Below are 20555 nucleotides of genomic sequence, written 5' to 3' on the forward strand. Positions count from 1 at the left end.
AACGGATGATCTCTGCAGGTGTGGTTCTCACCATAAAGCATGGAGGTGGTGGTGTGATGGTGCTTTGCTGGTGACACTGTGTGATTTATTTAGAATTGAAGGCACACTTAACTAGCATGGCTAGCACAGCATTCTGCAGTGATACGCCATCCCATCTGGTTTGCACTTAGTGGAATTATCATTTGTTTTTCAACAGGACAATGACCCAACATACCTCCAGGCTGTGTAAGGGCTATTTGACCAAGGAAAGTGATGAGTGCTGCATCAGATGACCTGGCGTCCACAATCACCCAACCTCAATCCAAAGGAGATTTTTTGGGATGAGTTGGACCGCAGAGTGAAGAAAAAGCAGCCAACAAGTGCTCAGAATATGTGGGAACTCCTTCAAGACTGTTGGAAAAGCATTCCAGGTGAAGCTGGTTGAGAGAATGCCAAGAGCGTGCAAAGCTGTCATCAAGCTAAAGGGTGGCTACTTTGAAGAACCTAAAATATATTTCATTTGTTTAACACTTATTTAATAGTTTTTATATCTTCACTATTATTCAACAATGTAGAAAATAGTAAAAATAAAGAAAAACCCTTGAATGAGTAGGCGTCCAAACTTTTTTAATTGTATTTTTTATTACCCCATTTTCGTGTTATCCAATTGGTAGTTAGTCTCAGTCTCGTCTCATCGCTGCAACTCCCATACGGACACAGAAGAGACAAAGGTCAAGAGCCGTGCGTCCTCCGAAACACAACCCAACCTAGCCGCACTGCTACTTGACACAATACCCACTTAACCCAGAAGCCAGCCGCACCAATGTGTCGGAGGAAACGCGTACACCTGGCGACCATGTCAGCATGCACTGCACCCGGCCCGCCACAGGAGTCGCTAGTGCGCGATGGCACAAGGGCATCCCTACCGGACAACCCCCCCCCCCCCCCCCCAATCCGGATGACGCTGGGCCAATTGTGCGCCACCCCATGGGTCTCCCGGTCGTGGCCGGCTGCGACAGAGCCTGGACTCAAACCCAGGATCTCTAGTGGCACAGCTAGCACTGTGATGCAGTGCCTTAGACCACTGCGCCACTCGGGAGGTGTATCCAAACTTTTGACTGGTACTGTACATACATTATTATTAAAGTCTATTAGTGTTGTACATCCATGTTAACAACACAAACGACATTCACATATTGTGGAGTGGGTTAGAGGTGCGCACTCTCGCTTTAATAGCTTGGAGTTTTGGTCTTTGTACTGGCTAGCAATGCTTAGTGATGGCATCAGTTATATATATATATATGAGGGAGGGATGGGGAGAGGGCAGCTTGTTAGTGAGGATGGAGGGAGGGCAGCGTGGTAGTGAGGATGGAGGGAGGGATGGGGAGAAAGTATGTGATATATATATATATATATATATATATATTAGTGAGCATCACAGCCATACACTCCCCGGGCATGCCTAGAGAGAGCTGGTTAGGGAACTAAGCGTCATATACATTTCACACAGAACTATGTACAGCTACGTAACAAGCAAGCTAGGAGAGGTGTCCCTCTGGAGGGTTTTTATTCATCTATTCAGCTTATCTCAACTGTTTCAGGTGCCATGCAGAGTTCATTTACATTTGCAGGAAAACGAGGGAACACCAGAGGGGGAGAATATAGCAGGAAAGGTGTTGTTTCTAGGTTTCTTCCTTAAAAAGCGCTGGCCTGCATCACAGCGTGGCTTTCTCTATCAGATAGCATATCACTCGCTCTCTCTACAGTGCTTAATTTACAAGGCAAGGAAGAGCGCCAAAATCGCAGAGGACAGGAGAGTTCTATAGAATTTGTTCAGCTAATATTGTTCAGAAGTGATTTACTAGTTAGCTACCATATCTCTGTAAGTCGAAGCAGATTGCCAAGGAGGACCGAACAAGCAGAATGCATAAAAACAAACAAGGAATGTAAAAAAAAAAGGAATAACTTAAAACATACTTAAATAGAACTTCAAATAAATAACTTCAAAAATGTGCCCTTCTTTGCTGCACTCTATGGCAGGCCTGCTGCAATAGGTGACAGAACCCTTTTTTCTGTCACCCAATTCGTCTCCTGAAGGGGGTGGGATGATGGCGGGGAGGTGTAACAGACAAATTGGAGGGAACCTCAAAAAGTGGAACAGATCATGCAAAAAGATAGCGAGGGGAAAAGAGCATCATTCAACCCTTCTGGCTGCCTTCCTCTCCCTTTCCTCTAGAGGGCGTTGCTCCATCACTCACGGGAACGGCCCACGATAGCCAAGATGTAGAGGAAGATGTTGATGATGTCTGTGTAGAGGTTGAGAGCAGCAAAGATGTACTCCTCTGGACTCAGAGCCAGCTTCTTGTTGCCCAGGAGGAGCTGGGTGTCCACAGCCAAGAACTACAACCACACAGAACATGGAGAAAGGAATGATTATGGCAAGAGAGACATTCAATCGGCCAATCATGTACAGCAAAATTGTAACACTGTGCATACAGATCTGAGTAGGAACATCACATGGATTTAGGTTAGGATTCAGCCCCTTATGCTGATGTTTTTAATGCTTCCTATTCTTATAACCACAAAAGTTACTAGTGATGTTCTGCCATACTGCATTAGCTTGAAATCATCCGACTATTCTGAATAAAATACAAATAAGGTTCTCATCTTTAAAATGGTCTTTCTTCTTCCCCACTCACGTTAATGTCTCTACCATATCCCACAACCAACAATTGGAATTCATCCCTTGCATCTGTCCATCTCTACTAGGTGTTATGTCACCACTCTATTCTTTACTTCAGGCCAGTGGACCAACTTCCCCCCCCATCCTCACTAACACGCTGCCCTGCCCCCCATCCTCACTAACACGCTGCCCTGCCCCCATCCTCACTAACACGCTGCCCTGCCCCCATCCTCACTAACACGCTGCCCTCCCCCATCCTCACTAACACGCTGCCCTGCCCCCATCCTCACTAACACGCTGCCCTGCCCCCATCCTCACTAACACGCTGCCCTCCCCCCATCCTCACTAACACGCTGCCCTGCCCCCCATCCTCACTAACACGCTGCCCTGCCCCTCCACCCATCCTCACTAACACGCTGCCCTGCCCCCATCCTCACTAACACGCTGCCCTGCCCCCATCCTCACTAACACGCTGCCCTGCCCCCATCCTCACTAACACGCTGCCCTGCCCCCCATCCTCACTAACACGCTGCCCTGCCCCCCATCCTCACTAACACGCTGCCCTGCCCCTCCACCCATCCTCACTAACACGCTGCCCTGCCCCCATCCTCACTAACACGCTGCCCTGCCCCCCATCCTCACTAACACGCTGCCCTGCCCCCATCCTCACTAACACGCTGCCCTGCCCCCCATCCTCACTAACACGCTGCCCTGCCCCCATCCTCACTAACACGCTGCCCTGCCCCTCCACCCATCCTCACTAACACGCTGCCCTGCCCCCCATCCTCACTAACACGCTGCCCTGCCCCTCCACCCATCCTCACTAACACGCTGCCCTGCCCCCCATCCTCACTAACACGCTGCCCTGCCCCCATCCTCACTAACACGCTGCCCTGCCCCTCCACCCATCCTCACTAACACGCTGCCCTGCCCCCATCCTCACTAACACGCTGCCCCCCCCCCCATCCTCACTAACACGCTGCCCTGCCCCCATCCTCACTAACACGCTGCCCTGCCCCCCATCCTCACTAACACGCTGCCCTGCCCCCATCCTCACTAACACGCTGCCCTGCCCCCCATCCTCACTAACACGCTGCCCTGCCCCCATCCTCACTAACACGCTGCCCTGCCCCCCATCCTCACTAACACGCTGCCCTGCCCCCATCCTCACTAACACGCTGCCCTGCCCCTCCACCCATCCTCACTAACACGCTGCCCTGCCCCCCATCCTCACTAACACGCTGCCCTGCCCCTCCACCCATCCTCACTAACACGCTGCCCCCCCCCATCCTCACTAACACGCTGCCCTGCCCCCATCCTCACTAACACGCTGCCCTGCCCCTCCACCCATCCTCACTAACACGCTGCCCTGCCCCCATCCTCACTAACACGCTGCCCCCCCATCCTCACTAACACGCTGCCCTGCCCCCATCCTCACTAACACGCTGCCCTGCCCCCCATCCTCACTAACACGCTGCCCTGCCCCCATCCTCACTAACACGCTGCCCTGCCCCCATCCTCACTAACACGCTGCCCTGCCCCCCATCCTCACTAACACGCTGCCCTGCCCCCATCCTCACTAACACGCTGCCCTGCCCCCCATCCTCACTAACACGCTGCCCTGCCCCCCATCCTCACTAACACGCTGCCCTGCCCCCCATCCTCACTAACACGCTGCCCTGCCCCCATCCTCACTAACACGCTGCCCTGCCCCTCCACCCATCCTCACTAACACGCTGCCCTGCCCCTCCACCCATCCTCACCAACACGCTGCCCTCCCCCCATCCTCACTAACACGCTCCCCCCATCCTCACTAACACGCTGCCCCCCCCATCCTCACTAACACGCTGCCCTCCCCCATCCTCACTAACACGCTGCCCTCCCCCCCCATCCTCACTAACACGCTGCCCTCCCCCATCCTCACTAACACGCTGCCCCCCCATCCTCACTAACACGCTGCCCCCCCATCCTCACTAACACGCTGCCCCCCCCCCATCCTCACTAACACGCTGCCCCCGCCATCCTCACTAACATGCTGCCCCCCCATCCTCACTAACACGCTGCCCCCCCATCCTCACTAACACGCTGCCCTCCCCCGATCCTCAATAACACGCTGCCCTCCCCCCGATCCTCAATAACAGTCTCCTGACCCCTCCTGTCTCAGCCTCCAGTATTTATGCTGCAGTAGTTTGTGTCGGGGGGCTAGGGTCAGTTTGTTTATCTGGAGTACTTCTCCTGTCCTATTCGGTGTCCGGTGTGAATCTAAGTGTGCGTTCTCTAATTCTCTCCTTCTCTCTTTCTTTTTCTCTCTCGGAGGACCTGAGCCCTAGGACCATGCCCCAGGACTACCTGACATGATGACTCCTTGCTGTCCCCAGTCCACCTGGCCATGCTGCTGCTCCAGTTTCAACTGGCCTGGGCCCTAGGACCATGTCCCAGGACTACCTGACATGAGGACTCCTTGCTGTCCCCAGTCCACCTGGCCATGCTCCTGCTCCAGTTTCAACTGTTCTGCCTTACTATTATTCAACCATGCTGGTCATTTATGAACATTTGAACATCTTGGCCACGTTCTGTTATAATCTCCACCCGGCACAGCCAGAAGAGGACTGGCCACCCCACATATGCTCTCTCTAATTCTCTCTTTCTTTCTCTCTCTCGGAGGACCTGAGCCCTAGGACCGTGCCCCAGGACTACCTGACATGATGGCTCCTTGCTGTCCCCAGTCCACCTGACTGTGCTGCTGCTCCAGTTTCAACTGTTCTGCCTTATTATTATTTGACCATGCTGGTCATTTATGAACATTTGAACATCTTGGTCATGTTCTGTTATAATCTCTACCCGGCACAGCCAGAAGAGGACTGGCCACCCCACATAGCCCGGTTCCTCTCTAGGTTTCTTCCTAGGTTTTGGCCTTTCTAGGGAGTTTTTCCTAGCCACCGTGCTTTTACACCTGCATTGTTTGCTGTTTGGGGTTTTAGGCTGGGTTTCTGTACAGCACTTTGAGATATCAGCTGATGTACGAAGGGCTATATAAATACATTTGATTTGATTTGATTTAACACGCTGCCCCCCCCTGATCCTCAATAACACACTGCCCTCCCCCCGATCCTCAATAACACGCTGCCCTCCCCCCCATCCTCACTAACACACTGCCCTCCCCCATCCTCACTAACATGCTTCCCTCTCTTTTTACTGCCTTGTTTAAAGGTGAATGAGAGCTTTGGGCACAACACTTTTGGTGAGTCTGACTAGTGCCCATAACTGACTGATCGCATCAGCAAGGTCGTTTTTCCACCTTTAGAGTTTCCAAAATGTAACCATGTTTTTTTTAATACATTTTTTGTTTCGTTCTCACTTTTCCACAAAAAAATATGAAATTATCCCAGTTTGCAGGGAGAGCAGACTGGGCTCAGACAGAGGTGGAAAACCTGAGGCCACCAGCAGCTGCGTGATAATCCGGTCACATAGCCAAACAGTTGGACTCAGTCAATTCCTGTCCCGCTGAGCTTGGATTCTGTTAGAGCTCAATGGGTATAGCCCAATGACTTACATATACACACACAAGAAAGGCAGCGCTGTGTTGAAGACAGGGTTTATATACACATCCTTGGTATAGCCCTGTCACAACCCTGTCCTTTAGCAACCATCCCATATGCACCATAACATTGATTATAATGACAGACATCCCTAGTGAACAACACACCCTTTATACTAAAATTTGTCCTGATAGTCAACCATGCCACATTTACTTATTACACTTTCACAGGTCACACAGTGGTGTGGATGAGGCGAGAGCCCCCCTTAAAACATGAAGCCCTGAAAAGTGCCATGTAAATGCAATAAATCATTCAAATTCAGGCGAGTTCCTCTACTTACGCAGGTGAAGAGCAGGGCTCCCAGGGAGGCGTAGACGATGTGGAGGATCCTGTGGCGGATGAAGATGCAGAGGATGGAGAAGAGCAGCAGGACGATCAAACACACAAACAGAACGCCGCGGCAGGAAGTGAAGTCATACTTGCTCTGGATTAGGGGAGAAAACAGGGAAATTAGGGATTGTCATTGTCCCAAGAGGGAGTTGAGGTTCAAGCACCCGAACATTCCTCAATTCTCAAGGCTATGCCATAGTATGTGATAGTAATAGTGGCAGTATGTAATAGTGATAGCAATAGTAAGTGATAGTGACAATAATAGTACGTGATAGTAATAGTGACAGTATGTAATAGTGATAGCAATAGTAAGTGATAGTGACAATAATAGTATGTGATAGTAATAGTGACAGTATGTGATAGTAATAGTGAAAATGAAACAAAGGCCATGGAGGCAGAAAAAGACTCCATAATATCATGGTTTGCAAAACCATAAGTGTGATACTGACAGCAAGGTGGGAGTCAGGATGGAGTGTGTGTGTGTATACGCATTCATGACTGTGTGCACTACTGACCTGTAGTGAGAAGAGGACCACGGTGAAGCAGACCACAGCGGTGATGCCCACAGCCATGATGACAGTCTCTGTGTCGTAGAAGCTGGCGATCATCCCCACCATGTAGGACAGACTCAGGGTCAGGATGGACTGAGGGCAGACAAAAATGTCAGTATTACAACCACAACACATCCCTCTCATAATGTTATATTTTAGATTAACTAACTTCAAATTAATGACTCGGGACGTCGGGTTTGATACGAAAGCTTCTTTTAGTAAGAATACTTGTTTACGTTACATTTATCAACAATTGTTTTGGTACAGAGCAATGCAGGTAAGATGCTGTCGGAAAGTCAGCCACAATCACCAAAACACCTGCACATAATTGGCGGGTTATCACTCATTCCTCTCACAAGGCATTCTGAGACTTGCAGTCAAAAAACGTAATTCAACACAACCCAATACATATGCAAATAAATCTAAAGATTAACTCAAACACATTAAAGTTACAACATTATATAAATAATATAGAGGCAAATCAGGTCATCAATTGTATTTAAAGCCACAATATGTAACCTTTTGGACAACCAGACAAAATTCACTTCCAGATGAGAGTTATAGATCTGTAATTCTCATTGAAAGTAAGTCTATGAAGTGGTAGATCTGTTCTATGTACACTATTTCTATGCTTCCAGTTTTTAAGTTTAGTTTTCGGTTTTGTACACCAGCTTCAAACCGCTGAAAATACAATATTTTGGGTTATGAAAATTAATCTCTACACTATATGGAAAACAACAAGCAAATAGAAACTGAAATTAGGCAACCAGGAAATGGCTTTTTGCATAGTGCACCTTTAATCAATCCAATCTGTGTTTCATCGCTTCGTTGATTTCACAGTTTTATAAAACGCGACAATATCTATCTTATATTTGTAACTCTAGTCTAATATCAATATCTACCTAATTCCATCAACACTGTCCCAAACCAAGACCTGAAACATTAACAGATACATAGGGTTGATACATTAGAGAATGCATCTATTAGAGGTTAAAAGACAGAGTCTACATCCCAAATGGCACGCTATTCCCTACGTAGTGCACTACTGGCACCCTATTCCCTACATAGTGCACTACTTTTAAAATAGAACACTACACAGGGAATAGGGTGCCATTTAGCATGCAGCAAGAGTCAGGGTGGGGCTGTACCAATGCCATCAGGTTCCAGGGGTGTTTGCGACGGAACTCTCCACAGCAGCTGAGGGTGATGAGAGACACAAAGAAGATGGCGTAGGACACGTAGTACGTCCAGGGGTTACGCCGCACAAACAACTTGGCATCGTCCACAAAGGTAAAGACGGCCACGAAGGAAAAGGTGACCATCAGCTGAACGGTCAGCACCAGGAACACCTAGGAGGAGGTGGAGAAGGTTGGACAGACAGGTGTTATAGGACTGTCTCAAGAAAGATTTTCAATAACTATGACAAAGTGTCAGCCAACATTGGCTATTGAAATTAAAGTTGAAACTTTGCTGGTTAGATTTGTGAGGGAATTTCTTTATTTTGAATAATAGTCAAAAACATGAAAATAATAGCAGATCATTGTTTTATTCATGAAGTGTATTTGGACATGGACAATGTAACTCAAAAACATACAGTACATCTCAAAAGTGAGGAGTGATGCATTGCACCATTTATTTATTTACATTTTGCACCAGATTTAGCTAAAAGCTCATTTATATCTGAATAACTAGGAGCTGATAGAATGGTTTGGTTTCTATCTCCTCCATTCACTCAACTGACAACATGTCATACTGTTCTCATTCATGCAGTCCCGTCCCCTCTCCTGTCTCACCTTTCTGATGAACGCCTGTCGGATGCTCTTGTCCTCAAAGCCAGAGTTGGTAAACTCCTCGTTGTCGTAGTAAGACGGCGGCACGTCCCCATGGTAACCTTCACCCGCGGAAACTGAAAACCCCAGACAATAATAACAATAAGGACCAAATAGCAACCATGGGTTTAATCACTACAGGGGTGAGTCTATTGGCAATCAAATGCTTGTAGATTGTGAGACTATTGAATGTGTTGTTTTGACACGGGTCATTAACAGGGTTAGTTCTATATAGTTGTTGATCAGTCAGTCAGTCAGTGAGACAGTCAGTGAGTCAGTCAGTGAGACAGTCAGTGAGACAGTCAGTCAGTCAGTGAGACAGTCAGTCAGTCAGTGAGACAGTCAGTCAGTCAGTGAGACAGTTTAACCTCAGGAGGATGATATATATATGTGTGCTTCTTCAGCACAGTAGGTTGATGGACAGTGAAAGACACAGGCAGCAAATTCTCAGGGTAATTATACATCCATCTAAGTGGAAAACCAAACAGTGATCTTAAGAATTTCCAAACCTGCCTTTCAAATGGAAAACTGACATAAGCAGGAGTGAAGACTGGTAACAGAATTAATTTAACTGTACCTGAGCACATTGCGTTTGGCCCACTTGGATTAATGATGTATGACATGGGCATGAGTGTTACAAAACATTTAAGTGTAGAAATAATGTGCATGTTAGCCCAGGTCTTGGGACAGTTTTGCAATCTTATAGCCATTTAAGCATAGAATGGAGGAAACCCAGAAGAACCAGAAAGAGTGTCTAGAGAGCAACCTTTTCCTAGATTCTCCATGACACCATATGACTGCTCTTCCAAACATAAATCATGTGAAATGTCTCAAGCACAGCTACATGTCCACTATTGTCTACTCACTGTTGGGGTCACCAGGGAACCCTGGCTGTGCAGGTTGCTGGTAGGGCACTGTGGGGTAAGGGCCCTGGGGATAGGGCATCTGAGGGTAGGGTCCCTGTCCAAACCCGGGGCCTCCCTGGGGAAACCCGGACTGACCATAGGGTGCAGGTTGACCATAGGGTGCAGGTTGACCATAGGGTGCAGGTTGACCATAGGGTGCAGGTTGATCATATGGTGTAGGCTGGCCATAGGCTGCAGGCTGGCCAGGGTATGGAGCTTGCACTGGAGCCGGGGTGTAGTTGGGAGGGGCTATCCCGAACCCGGGCTGGGGCGGTCCATAGACGTTGTTGTGGAGGGGGTTGTTCTCCCCCATGACCCCGGGGTAGCTGTTCTTGTCCTGAGACATGATCTGTTTCTCTCACTGGCGGCCTGAGGAACAAGGAAACATGAAAAGAAACATGTATGGCATTCACAGGAACAGACTACTGTTGGGCGGGACTTTGCATTTGAGATAACATAACAAGCTGAAGTTTTCTGGAAAGTGAGGCAGGAGAAGGGAAATGGTGAAACATAGTAAACTTAGACTAATTATGTTTGACAGCTTCAGCATTAAAGTTCAGACACATCTTAGGTCAATAATATGAAGTATTTTTCTTCACCTTGCTTGTTTTACTCCCTCCGTCTAAAAGGAAGCACCGGAAAAGGTAATGATAGTCTTTGCCAGTGTGGCCAAGACTGTGCTAAGATTCAAACACTGAAACTGCCTGATTACAAAGCTGATGAGAACACTGAGGAAGCTGGCAGACAAAAGGCCCAGGCAGCAGCCCAGTGATTCTTCCTGAGAACACCCAGACAGTTCACACACAGAGTCACATACCCTCCATCAACACTGCTAAGCTGCTCAGTCGGTCTGCTCTCTGCAATGTACAGCAGGCAGGGCGAGAGAGGAGGCATTGATGACATGAGTTGAATCAAGCCACATTAAACACTGTCCAATGACTGGCTGTTCTTGAATAGGCTAGGTGATTCTGGAATGTTAGGTTAGGATCCACTTGTCCTGACAATAGGATTCTCGGTAAACTGAAATGGAAGGATGTAGATTGACAGACCACTTTGTCCACGTCTAGGCCTAATCCAAATAATACACTCTCACTGGAGAGAACACTTTGTGCCCTGTCTCTGTCATGATGTTTTGTTGTGCTTTTCATTTACTGCATTGTTACACCACCACCAGGTCAAACTGGACTACAGTGGAGGCTGGTGGGCAGAACTAGAGGAGGACAGGCTCATTGTAATGGCTGGAATGGAATTCATGGAGCGGAGTCAAACATGTGATTTCCATATGTATGATCTGTTTGATACCGTTCCAATGAGCCCGCCCTCCTACCAGCCTCCACCTCAGGACTTAGCACCAGCCAGTATGCTATTTAACCAAACAGTGTTTAGGCTATGGGGCAAAACAAAAAGAAAAGTTCAACTGCGTGTTAGCCTATAAAGCTTGTTTTGCAAACATCTTGAAGACCCAGTTACCAGTTGACTGAATAGGACCTGACGTGTTTCACAAAAATACCTAGATGAGGATAGACGGATCATCCACACAGTCCTTCAGACTTTCCAGGAAACGGTACAGTGTTTTCCCCTAAAAGCTTTCCTGCACCAGAGAACAGAGTCACCACGGACCCAGGCAGGAGGTGTGTTGGTAATTAAATGCATTATTAATCTGCTTCGCTTTAGTAGGAGACCTGGTCTGAGTCCCAAATTGCACCCTAATCCCTAAGCACTATCTAGGAAAAAAGGGACCCACCCTTGAAAACACTTGCCTTACTACAGGGGTGTGAAACTCAATCAGCACAAGGGCCATATTGAAAAGAAAACCAAGGAATTCACAGGCCAGACAGTTTTTACACACAAAAGTCCATGACTATAACTGGTTTTATTTGAAAAAAAAAGACCCTTTATAATAATTCCACCTACGTACATGGGACGCTGTATATAGCATTAACATATTAAAACAAAAATAATAAATCATATCTGTTCAGCCTTTGCTGCTATGCTTTCAGATGTGAATAATATGCTGTCACCCTAATCAAAAAGCATTTAATATAAACAACAAAAAAATGACGCTACAGTGCCTCGCGAAAGTATTCGCCCCCCTTGAACTTTGCGACCTTCTGCCACATTTCAGGCTTCAAACATAGATATAAAACTGTATTTTTTTGTGAAGAATCAACAACAAGTGGGACACAATCATGAAGTGGAACGACATTTATTGGATATTTCAAACTTTTTTAACAATTCTGGCTGGCTCGTGTGTGGGTGTGGCTGGGTCTGAGAAAGGGTGTGTGTGTGGCAATGCACTGCTGTCTGGTGTACAGCACGTTGGCAGTGCATTGCTGTGAGTTGTAGTGCAGCACAGGCTATATGGAAGCGGGAAAAATGAATTGACAACACAAATAATTGCACGGGCCAGGTAGAAATGTGTCCAGGGGGCCTTGTGTTTGACCCCAATGCCCCATTCCTTCGCTCTACAGGGTCCCTCAGCCATCTCAAGCTCGCTCAATTCTATTGTCCTCTTTTAATACACGTTTAAAATGCAGGTTGTCCGAGCCAACCACATTTTTTTTTAAATGCATACAACTGTATGGCAGGTTTATCGAGTGATTTGTGGAGACACTTCTGGTTGTATAACTTAGCCTTTTGTATCCCTAGACGGTAGCTTCGGCACAACAAGTTCCCCATGGCTTGTACAGTCAAGTCCACACACACACACACTAATCCTGTCTCTCTCACACTCAATCGGATAAGCAAGGGAAAGCAGAGGGGCGGATCCCATCACTACAGCATCTGGGGCCACATTGAATAACAGTAGAATTATGTAACACCTGACTGTCCCATTTCCCCTTGGTGCCAAAGCCTGCATGGACTCGACCCAGATGGGTAACATTCATTGGCATCTGGCTTCACAACATTCCCCTACCTGTCCAGTACATAGCTATTTCAATTACCTCATACCACTAAAATCGACTTGGTACTGATATTCATATACATAACCATGTTATTTTCTACTCCTGCTGTAAACGAAGCATGTGACAAATACAATTTGATCATAACAGACTACAATCCTTATCTGACAAGCCATTTTGACTGTTCCGACAATAATAAATGCTTGCTAACAAGGTAGGTACAGAACCCAGCAGCAATTCCTGTAAGCTTGATCCATGGGCTGTCTGAACTCACCTCTCTGCATGTCTGAATCAACAAGAATGTAGTGTAGACAATCAATCAATCAGCTCAGTTAGGAACTGTCTGGGACTGAATAGTGGCTTTGCAGACAGCACAAGCATTCCATGACACCGCTCTTTTACATCTACATTTGAGTCATTTAGCAGACGCTCTTATCCAGAGCGACTTACAGTAGTGAGTGCATACATTTTCATTCTTAGTCACGCACTCCCCTTCTCACACACACATATAGTGGTTTCAGAAAGTATTCACACCCCTTCTCCAATTTGTTTGTGTTGCAGTCTGAATTTAAAATGGAATAAATTAATATTTTTGTCATCACTGGAATGCACACAATACCCCAATATCAAAGTGGAATTATGTAAAAAAAAAAATAATAATAATAATTTCAAACAAAGACCAGGGAAGTTTTACAATTATTATTATTTTTTTTTAATTTGACCAAAATAATAATAATTGTAAAACTTCCCTGGTCTTTGTTTGAAATTATTATTATTATTATTATTATTATTATTTTTACATAATTCCACTTTGATATTGGGGTATTGTGTGCATTCCAGGCAAGTCAGTTAACCAGGCAAGTCAGTTAAGAACAAATTCTTATTTTCAATGACGGCCTGGGAACAGTGGGTTAACTGCCTGTTCAGGGGCAGAACGACAGATTTGTACCTTGTCAGCTTGGTGGTTTGAACTCGCAACCATCTACCAACGCTCTAACCACTAGGCTACCCTGCCGCCCCTAATCACAAAGAAGGGAACCGATTGGTAGATGGGAAGAAAAAAAAAGCAGACATGGATATATCCCTTTGAGAATGATAAAGTTATTACACTTTGATACACCATCCAATACACTCAGGCACTACAAACACTGTAGTTACTCCACAGTACTAATCTAATTGACAAAGTGAAAAGGAAGCCTGTACAGAATAGAGATATTCAATAACATGCATTCTGTTTGCATCAAGACACTAAAGTAATACTGCAAAAAAATGTGGCAAAGCAATTCACCTTTTGTCCTGAATACATGGTGTTGTGCTGTGTTGGTGTTGTGCTGTGTTGGATTTGTGCAAGCATATTACTGAGAACCACGCTCCATATTTTCAAGCATAGTGGTGGCTGCATCGTGTTATGGGTATGATTGCAATCGCTAAGGACTAGGGAGTTTTTCCAGATTAAAAAAGAAATGGAATGGAGCTAAGTATTGGCAAAATTCTAGAGAAAAACCTGGTTCAGTCTGTTTTCACTAGACACTGGGAGATGAATGGGAGATGAATTCACCTTTAAGCAGGACAATAACCTAAAAAAGGCCAAATCTACACTGGAGTTGCTTACCAAGACAAAGAATGTCCCTGGGTTTTTACTTAAATCTGCTTAAAAATCTATGGCAAGACCTGTAAATGATTCTCTATCAACAACCAATTTGACAGAGATTGAAGAATTTTGAAAATAATAATTGATATAGATACACACACACATATGTACTTACGTACGTATTGGCTGATTTCTTTTGATTTTTCCATGATCTCAAGCAAAGAGGCACTGAGTTAAGGTAGGACTTGAAATACATCCACAGGTACACATCAGAAGCATCATTTTATGGAATTTTCCAAGCTGTTTAAAGGCACAGTCAACTTAGTGTACATAAACTTCTGACCCACTGAATTGTGATACAGTGAATTATAAGTGAAAAAATCTGTCTGTAAACAATTGTTGGACAAATGACTAGAGTCATGCACAAAGTAGATGTCCTAACCGACTTGCCAAAACTATAGTTTGTTAACAAGAAATTTGTGGAGTGGTTGAAAAACGAGTTTCAATGACTCCAAACCTAAGTGTGTGTGTGTATACACACACACACACACACACACACACACACACACACACACACACACACACACACACACACACACACACACACACACACACACACACACACACACACACACACACACACACACACACAGAGAGCTTTTTTTTACACAAATGTTACATACACTTCCACTTTGACAGAGTATTTTGTGTAGATCATTGACAAAAAAAATGACAATTCTACCCATTTTAATCCCACTTTGCAACAACAAAATGTGGAAAACGTCAATGGGTTTTAATACTTTCTGAAGGCACTGTATATTTACCAGTAAACCAGCTCTAGGAAATAGCCCAGAGGGGAGCACACAACATTGCTTCTAGCTAATATCAGAAACATTGATCAAGAACCCCTCTGAGGCACCCATGTTGTGATTGACCAAACCCATGTAACAAAACCGATTAGGTAATATTCTAAGAAAATGCTTAGTCACTTCCAGGGGCCTGACAGTGAAAGGAAAATTACACGTCTGTGTCATGCAAATCTAATTTGAAAACTAGTCAAATTGTCAGCGCTGCAGCATGCTTAGGCAAGCTAGCTAAATAGGATGACTAAAGACAGTACAGTATGGGGAGCAGAGATAACATTGTCTGACTGGCTGGATGCTACTGCCTGAGTAGACATGAGATGACTAAGGAATTGAAAATAATCAAGTCATAGACTAAAAACAAAGTAATATTTTATTACTTCATAGTAATTTCCTATTTTTCTATTGATGTCTACCCAATGTGGACCAGACAATGACAATGGAATATTTTAAATATTTTGGCAATTGAATGTTCACTATTTTTGACTTTGAAATTGTATGTACTCTGATAGTCAAGGAATGGAGACTATAGGAGTCAGATAGGGGGGTACTTTCTCCTCTCTCTACTCTTTGGCTTTCTCTGACAGTGAAAAGAATGGACTCATAAAAACTTGAAGTGGTTTGAGTAGTTATTTCCATGGCTGCTATAGATATTCAGTAATGTCTGGACCCGATTCAATCCCATCACATAGAGCGATGGTGCTTGACTACAAAGCAGAAATATCCAGGAACCTATTAGCAATCGCCCCATCTTTCTCATCCTTATTGCTACCGGAAAGAATGGGAGATTAATTAATTGTATTTAGATTGTGCTTTAAATGTAATGCACTGAAGAGTTCTCAAATGGCAAGCCAGGAAAGGGAAGCGTGCATGTTCACAATGCAATGCATGAAAGAGTCAAATTAAATTTGCTCCACATAAGACTAACACAGCTTATGTCCAGAAAACAGCATGCATCCCCAGAACACAGAGAAGGCCTGAAAATCAGATGGGCAGACATTTCACGATCATGTTACAGGAATATTTTACTGTTCAACTGCTAGGGCTACGCCATAAAGGGAAACCTATCCCGTCTCAATTATAAACCGTAACAACTACTGGCTGGGACCATACCAGTATTGTGATACTTGTTAGTGTTGTGGCAAGGAAGCAAATCACAAAGCAGATTCAATATCCTTAGGAAAACAGTATCTCCGGGACTATATCGCAATACTCATTAGCAGAGGTGTGGACTTGAGTCACAAATTTGATGAGCCTTGGAGCCTCAAGACTTGGGACTCAACTTTGACTTATCTGGCCAGGTTTTGTAATGTTTTGTCAAACATTTTGTGGCACTCTCCATGGATTACCCTCTGATTGGAACAGCAAATTGTCAATCAAGACAGATCGGGTGAGATAGTCTAGTGGTTCTCGTTTCTTTTTTTGGGGGGGGGGGGGGCGAGTGAAACTGAATGGGGGAAAAAATACATATTTTTATTCACATTTTAAATAGGCTACACATACATATAAAATGTATTATATATAGCCTATCATTTATATGAAAAAATATTCCATTTATATATAAATAAAAAAACACACACACCTTTGCCTATTTTATTGCTTTCTAATATAGGCCTACGTTACTGCACTAAATGACTGTATCAAAAATCTAATCTGTGCTTCAGAACCAAAAAGTTGCGCGTCTTGATTGTTGAACAACGCCCAGCCATCAGCACCGGCATGTCAAGGAGGGCACGCATATTCAGATTAGAGACCCAGAAAGCACTCCTTGCCTGACAAAAACAGAGTAGGCCATCTAGATTATCCATATAAAATACAGTTGAGAAACGTACTACCGAGGCATCTTTACCAGAACAATAGGCTACTGGATAGATGTCTTTAGATATCTGTGACATCGCACTGCCTTCAATATTATGGGACGAATGACAGTATATGTGGGGACGCAAAGGGCTAGCCACATGGCTACGAGTGGCCCGCCAAAGTGAGTGTGCTGTACAGACAGACCATGCTTTCTAGGCAATCCTGCAACCATCGCTGCATACAGGTAGGTAGGCCTTATTATTCTGCTTGCTCTGGATTTCAGAGAAGTGACATGATATCCCTACTTGATATTGGCTGCTAACATGAAAGACTTTCAGCAACAACAAAAAATGCAGGTGTAAAACGCTGGGGCATCAAGCAACAATTACTACAGTAGGCCTACTGGTCTTTTGTTATGTCAAAATTACTTGAAATATATTATTCACTTATGACCGTTGCATTTGGAATGAGTTAAAATGTTTTTTTTTTACATCAAAATATATTGTAGACAAAATAATGAAAAGGGCTTTCTGGTAACCTCAATAAATATACTAAGATTTGTAGTTGAACAAGAAATTGCATGTATAGATTGTTTCTTTACTTGACTTGAAAAAGCTTGACTCGGCACTGAGAATGGACAACTTGGACTCGGACCTTGTGACTGGAGACTTGCCTGTGATTCGAATAATAGGGACTTGGTCCCACCTCTGCTCCTTAGTATAGTGGCAAGGAAACAAAGCGCCATCGTTTTTTAAAGGACCAAAGAGTTTGATTTGCTTAGTGTTTTCATTTTTGGCCATGGAAAAATTATCGTGATACTGGTATCGTCCCGACCATTGTAAAATCAGGAGCACAGTAAAATAAAGTATTTATTGGGAGAAGATTAATAAAAAGGCCTAAACAGCCAGTGGCGGGGACAGCAAGTTTGAGTTATTTTCTTGTTGAGCACAATTCAAGACCTTGAAAATGATGAGGCTGAGTATCAGGCTGCTGATTCACATTTCTAGAAATAAACAAATATCAGCTGCATGAACACCGACATGTAATCAGCACTAATGGGAATATTCTGTGTGCATTCCAACAACGTAAACAATTGGACAGTAGGCCTATCTGAGTATTAAAGCCCACACTGACTGGCACCTTCTTTCCAGCTAATTGGCTGCAAACAAAGGAAATTGAATGTAAACACTGATAGCATCCCTATTTGCCTCATAATAAAACTTGCTAGTTATTAAGCTATACATAAACAACGCATCCGTACATTACAACCGGCAACCTAATCCTAGCTTTTCAATTCGCCCATCATATCAGTGTTGTACATCCATCCACGGCCTGTACTACGATGTGCATCGTATCAGTTGAATGCACCTTGCCTCCGCTGACTGAATAAATTATCAGATGGGCCTTCTCGTTTACAGCGCTCGTTCCCAGATGGCGATTTTGTTGTGTTGACTTACCTATAGCAAATGCCTCCCAGACAGTGTTGTCATTCATTAATGCTGAATAGTCTAGATGAAAAATGAGCATGTTGTCTGCGCTCGTATCTCGCTCTCAGATGCTAAACAATCCCGTGACTGAGGGAGATGATTGTTAGTTAGCTTAATAACGTTTAATTAAAGAAAATAGTTTCGTTTCGATACACAATAACAAAGAGAATGACAAGCTAAAACTGGTAACTACATTATGTCAGCGCATGGGGGTAATAAAGACGTAAAAGATGTAGCTCACTACCTAGCTAGTTATCCATTCATCATTTCGACAAAGTTGTACAAGCCTTGCACGCCTCGCATCGTCAGTTTACCAGTTCATCTTTTTAGCAAACCGAACTGTCTGGCATTTTAGTACCACCCAAGTGTTGTTATCCTACTTAGAGTCAAAGACTAGATGCGTTATTTTAGCTAGTGTATCTGCTAAATGGCATATATTATTATATTATATTTAGTCAATGTGTTTGTTCATGTTTTTAGTAAACAACGACTGGGCATGAGATGTTCAGCTACGTTAGCCAAATGCTAGCTACAGCGTTTACTGCTAAATGTATTTAGAAGCAATATAATCATTTCCAAATAGAAAGCAACCTTACCCTTCTTAAACAGTGTAATATATTAGCCACTGCAAAACCCCGTTGATTTGACGTTTCGCTTTCGAAACCCAGCTATTTCATCTGATGTAAATGTCCAGTCATCGGTCAACAGCTTTTCCCGCAACAGTGAGCGCTACAGTAACTGACGTCATGTGCTGCTGTTTGTGGGATTTCACAGTCATTGGTGGAAATCACAAATTTCTACTGATAAGGGCTATTTAATTGATAACAAATTGCATACACTATATTGAGTGTATTGTAGTTTTGATGGCCGTGCAATATGACTAGGGTCATGTCTGAAACATTGATCCATACATTTGGGTGTGTCAGAATCAATACCTTATATTGAATTTAGTGGTGTGTACTGTACCATGCATACTTTAACAAATTAAATTCACCACTAAGCTTAAAAATAAATCATATTTTTATTATGAAACCACAGGTTTAATTTACATACATCCACTGTCAACATTTATTTTGCTGTGCATATTGAATGCACCATTTTGCTATAAAGTATCTTGAATTTGCTTTCAAGGAATGTAGTTAAAATAGCATTTATACACAACATACATTTTCTGTTTTACATATGTTCTACACATTTATTGCAAGACAGTCTTGGCACAATATACAGTACAAAAAAAGTTTGGACACCTATTCATTCAAGTTTTTTTTTCAATTGTATTTTCTACATTGTACAATAATAGTGAAGACATCAAAACTATGAAATAACACATATGGAATCATGTAGTAACCAAAAACGTGTAAAACAAATAAAAATATATTTTATATTTGAAATTCTTCAAAGCAGCCACCCTTTGCCTTGATGACAGCTTTGTACACTGTTGGCATTCTCTCAACCAGCTTCAGGAGGTAGTCACCTGGAATGCATTTCAATTAACAGGTGTGCCTTGTTAAAAAGTTCATTTGTGGAATTTCTTTCCTTTTTAATGTGTTTGAGCCAATCAGTTGTGTTGTGACAAGGTAGAGGTGGTATACAGAAGATTTAGCTGTATCACAACCGGCCATGATTGGGAGTCCCATAGGATGGCGCACAATTGGTTCAGTGTCGTCCGGGTTTGGCCGGTGTAGGCCGTCATTGTAGATAAGAATTTGTTCTTAACACACTTACCTAGTTAAATAAAGGTTAAATATATATTATATTATATATATATTAAAATATATATATATATTTAAAGACCAAGTACATATTATGGCAAGAACAGCTCAAATAAGCAAAGAGAATCCATTACAGTCCATTACTTTAAGACATGAAGGTCAGTCAATGTGGAACATTTCAAGAACTTTGAAAGAATCGCAAAAACCATCAAGTGCTATGATGAAACTGGCTCTCATGAGGACTGCCACAGGAAAGGAAGACCCACAGTTACCTCTGCTGCAGAAGATAAGTTCATTAGAGTTAACTGCACCTCAGATTGCAG

General features: G+C 43.9%; 1 protein-coding gene across 1 annotated transcript; it reads right to left on the reverse strand.

The window, feature by feature from the left end:
* Positions 1-987: 987 nt before the first annotated feature.
* Positions 988-19272, reverse strand: LOC124042714 (protein lifeguard 1-like). The gene is made up of 7 exons (XM_046360813.1): positions 19117-19272; positions 9838-10245; positions 8936-9048; positions 8291-8491; positions 7107-7235; positions 6542-6685; positions 988-2379 (listed from the first exon to the last, which is right to left on the reverse strand). The coding sequence occupies exons 2-7, from the start codon at positions 10220-10222 to the stop codon at positions 2230-2232; spliced, it is 1122 nt and encodes a 373-aa protein (XP_046216769.1). The 5' UTR covers positions 10223-10245; positions 19117-19272; the 3' UTR covers positions 988-2229.
* Between the last annotated feature and the right edge of the window lie 1283 nt (positions 19273-20555).

Source organism: Oncorhynchus gorbuscha, linkage group LG09, assembly GCF_021184085.1.
Source record: "Oncorhynchus gorbuscha isolate QuinsamMale2020 ecotype Even-year linkage group LG09, OgorEven_v1.0, whole genome shotgun sequence".
Taxonomy (NCBI): domain Eukaryota; kingdom Metazoa; phylum Chordata; class Actinopteri; order Salmoniformes; family Salmonidae; genus Oncorhynchus; species Oncorhynchus gorbuscha.

Coding starts and splice junctions, on each gene's coding strand:
- LOC124042714 (XM_046360813.1), bottom strand. CDS start 10,222: ATGTCTCAGGACAAGAACAGCTACCCCGGGGTCATGGGGGAGAACAAC. Junction 6,686..7,106: donor TGGTCCTCTTCTCACTACAG/GTCAGTAGTGCA, acceptor CCCCTAATCCAG/AGCAAGTATGACTTCACTTC. Junction 2,380..6,541: donor GAGCCCTGCTCTTCACCTGC/GTAAGTAGAGGA, acceptor GTGTGGTTGTAG/TTCTTGGCTGTGGACACCCA.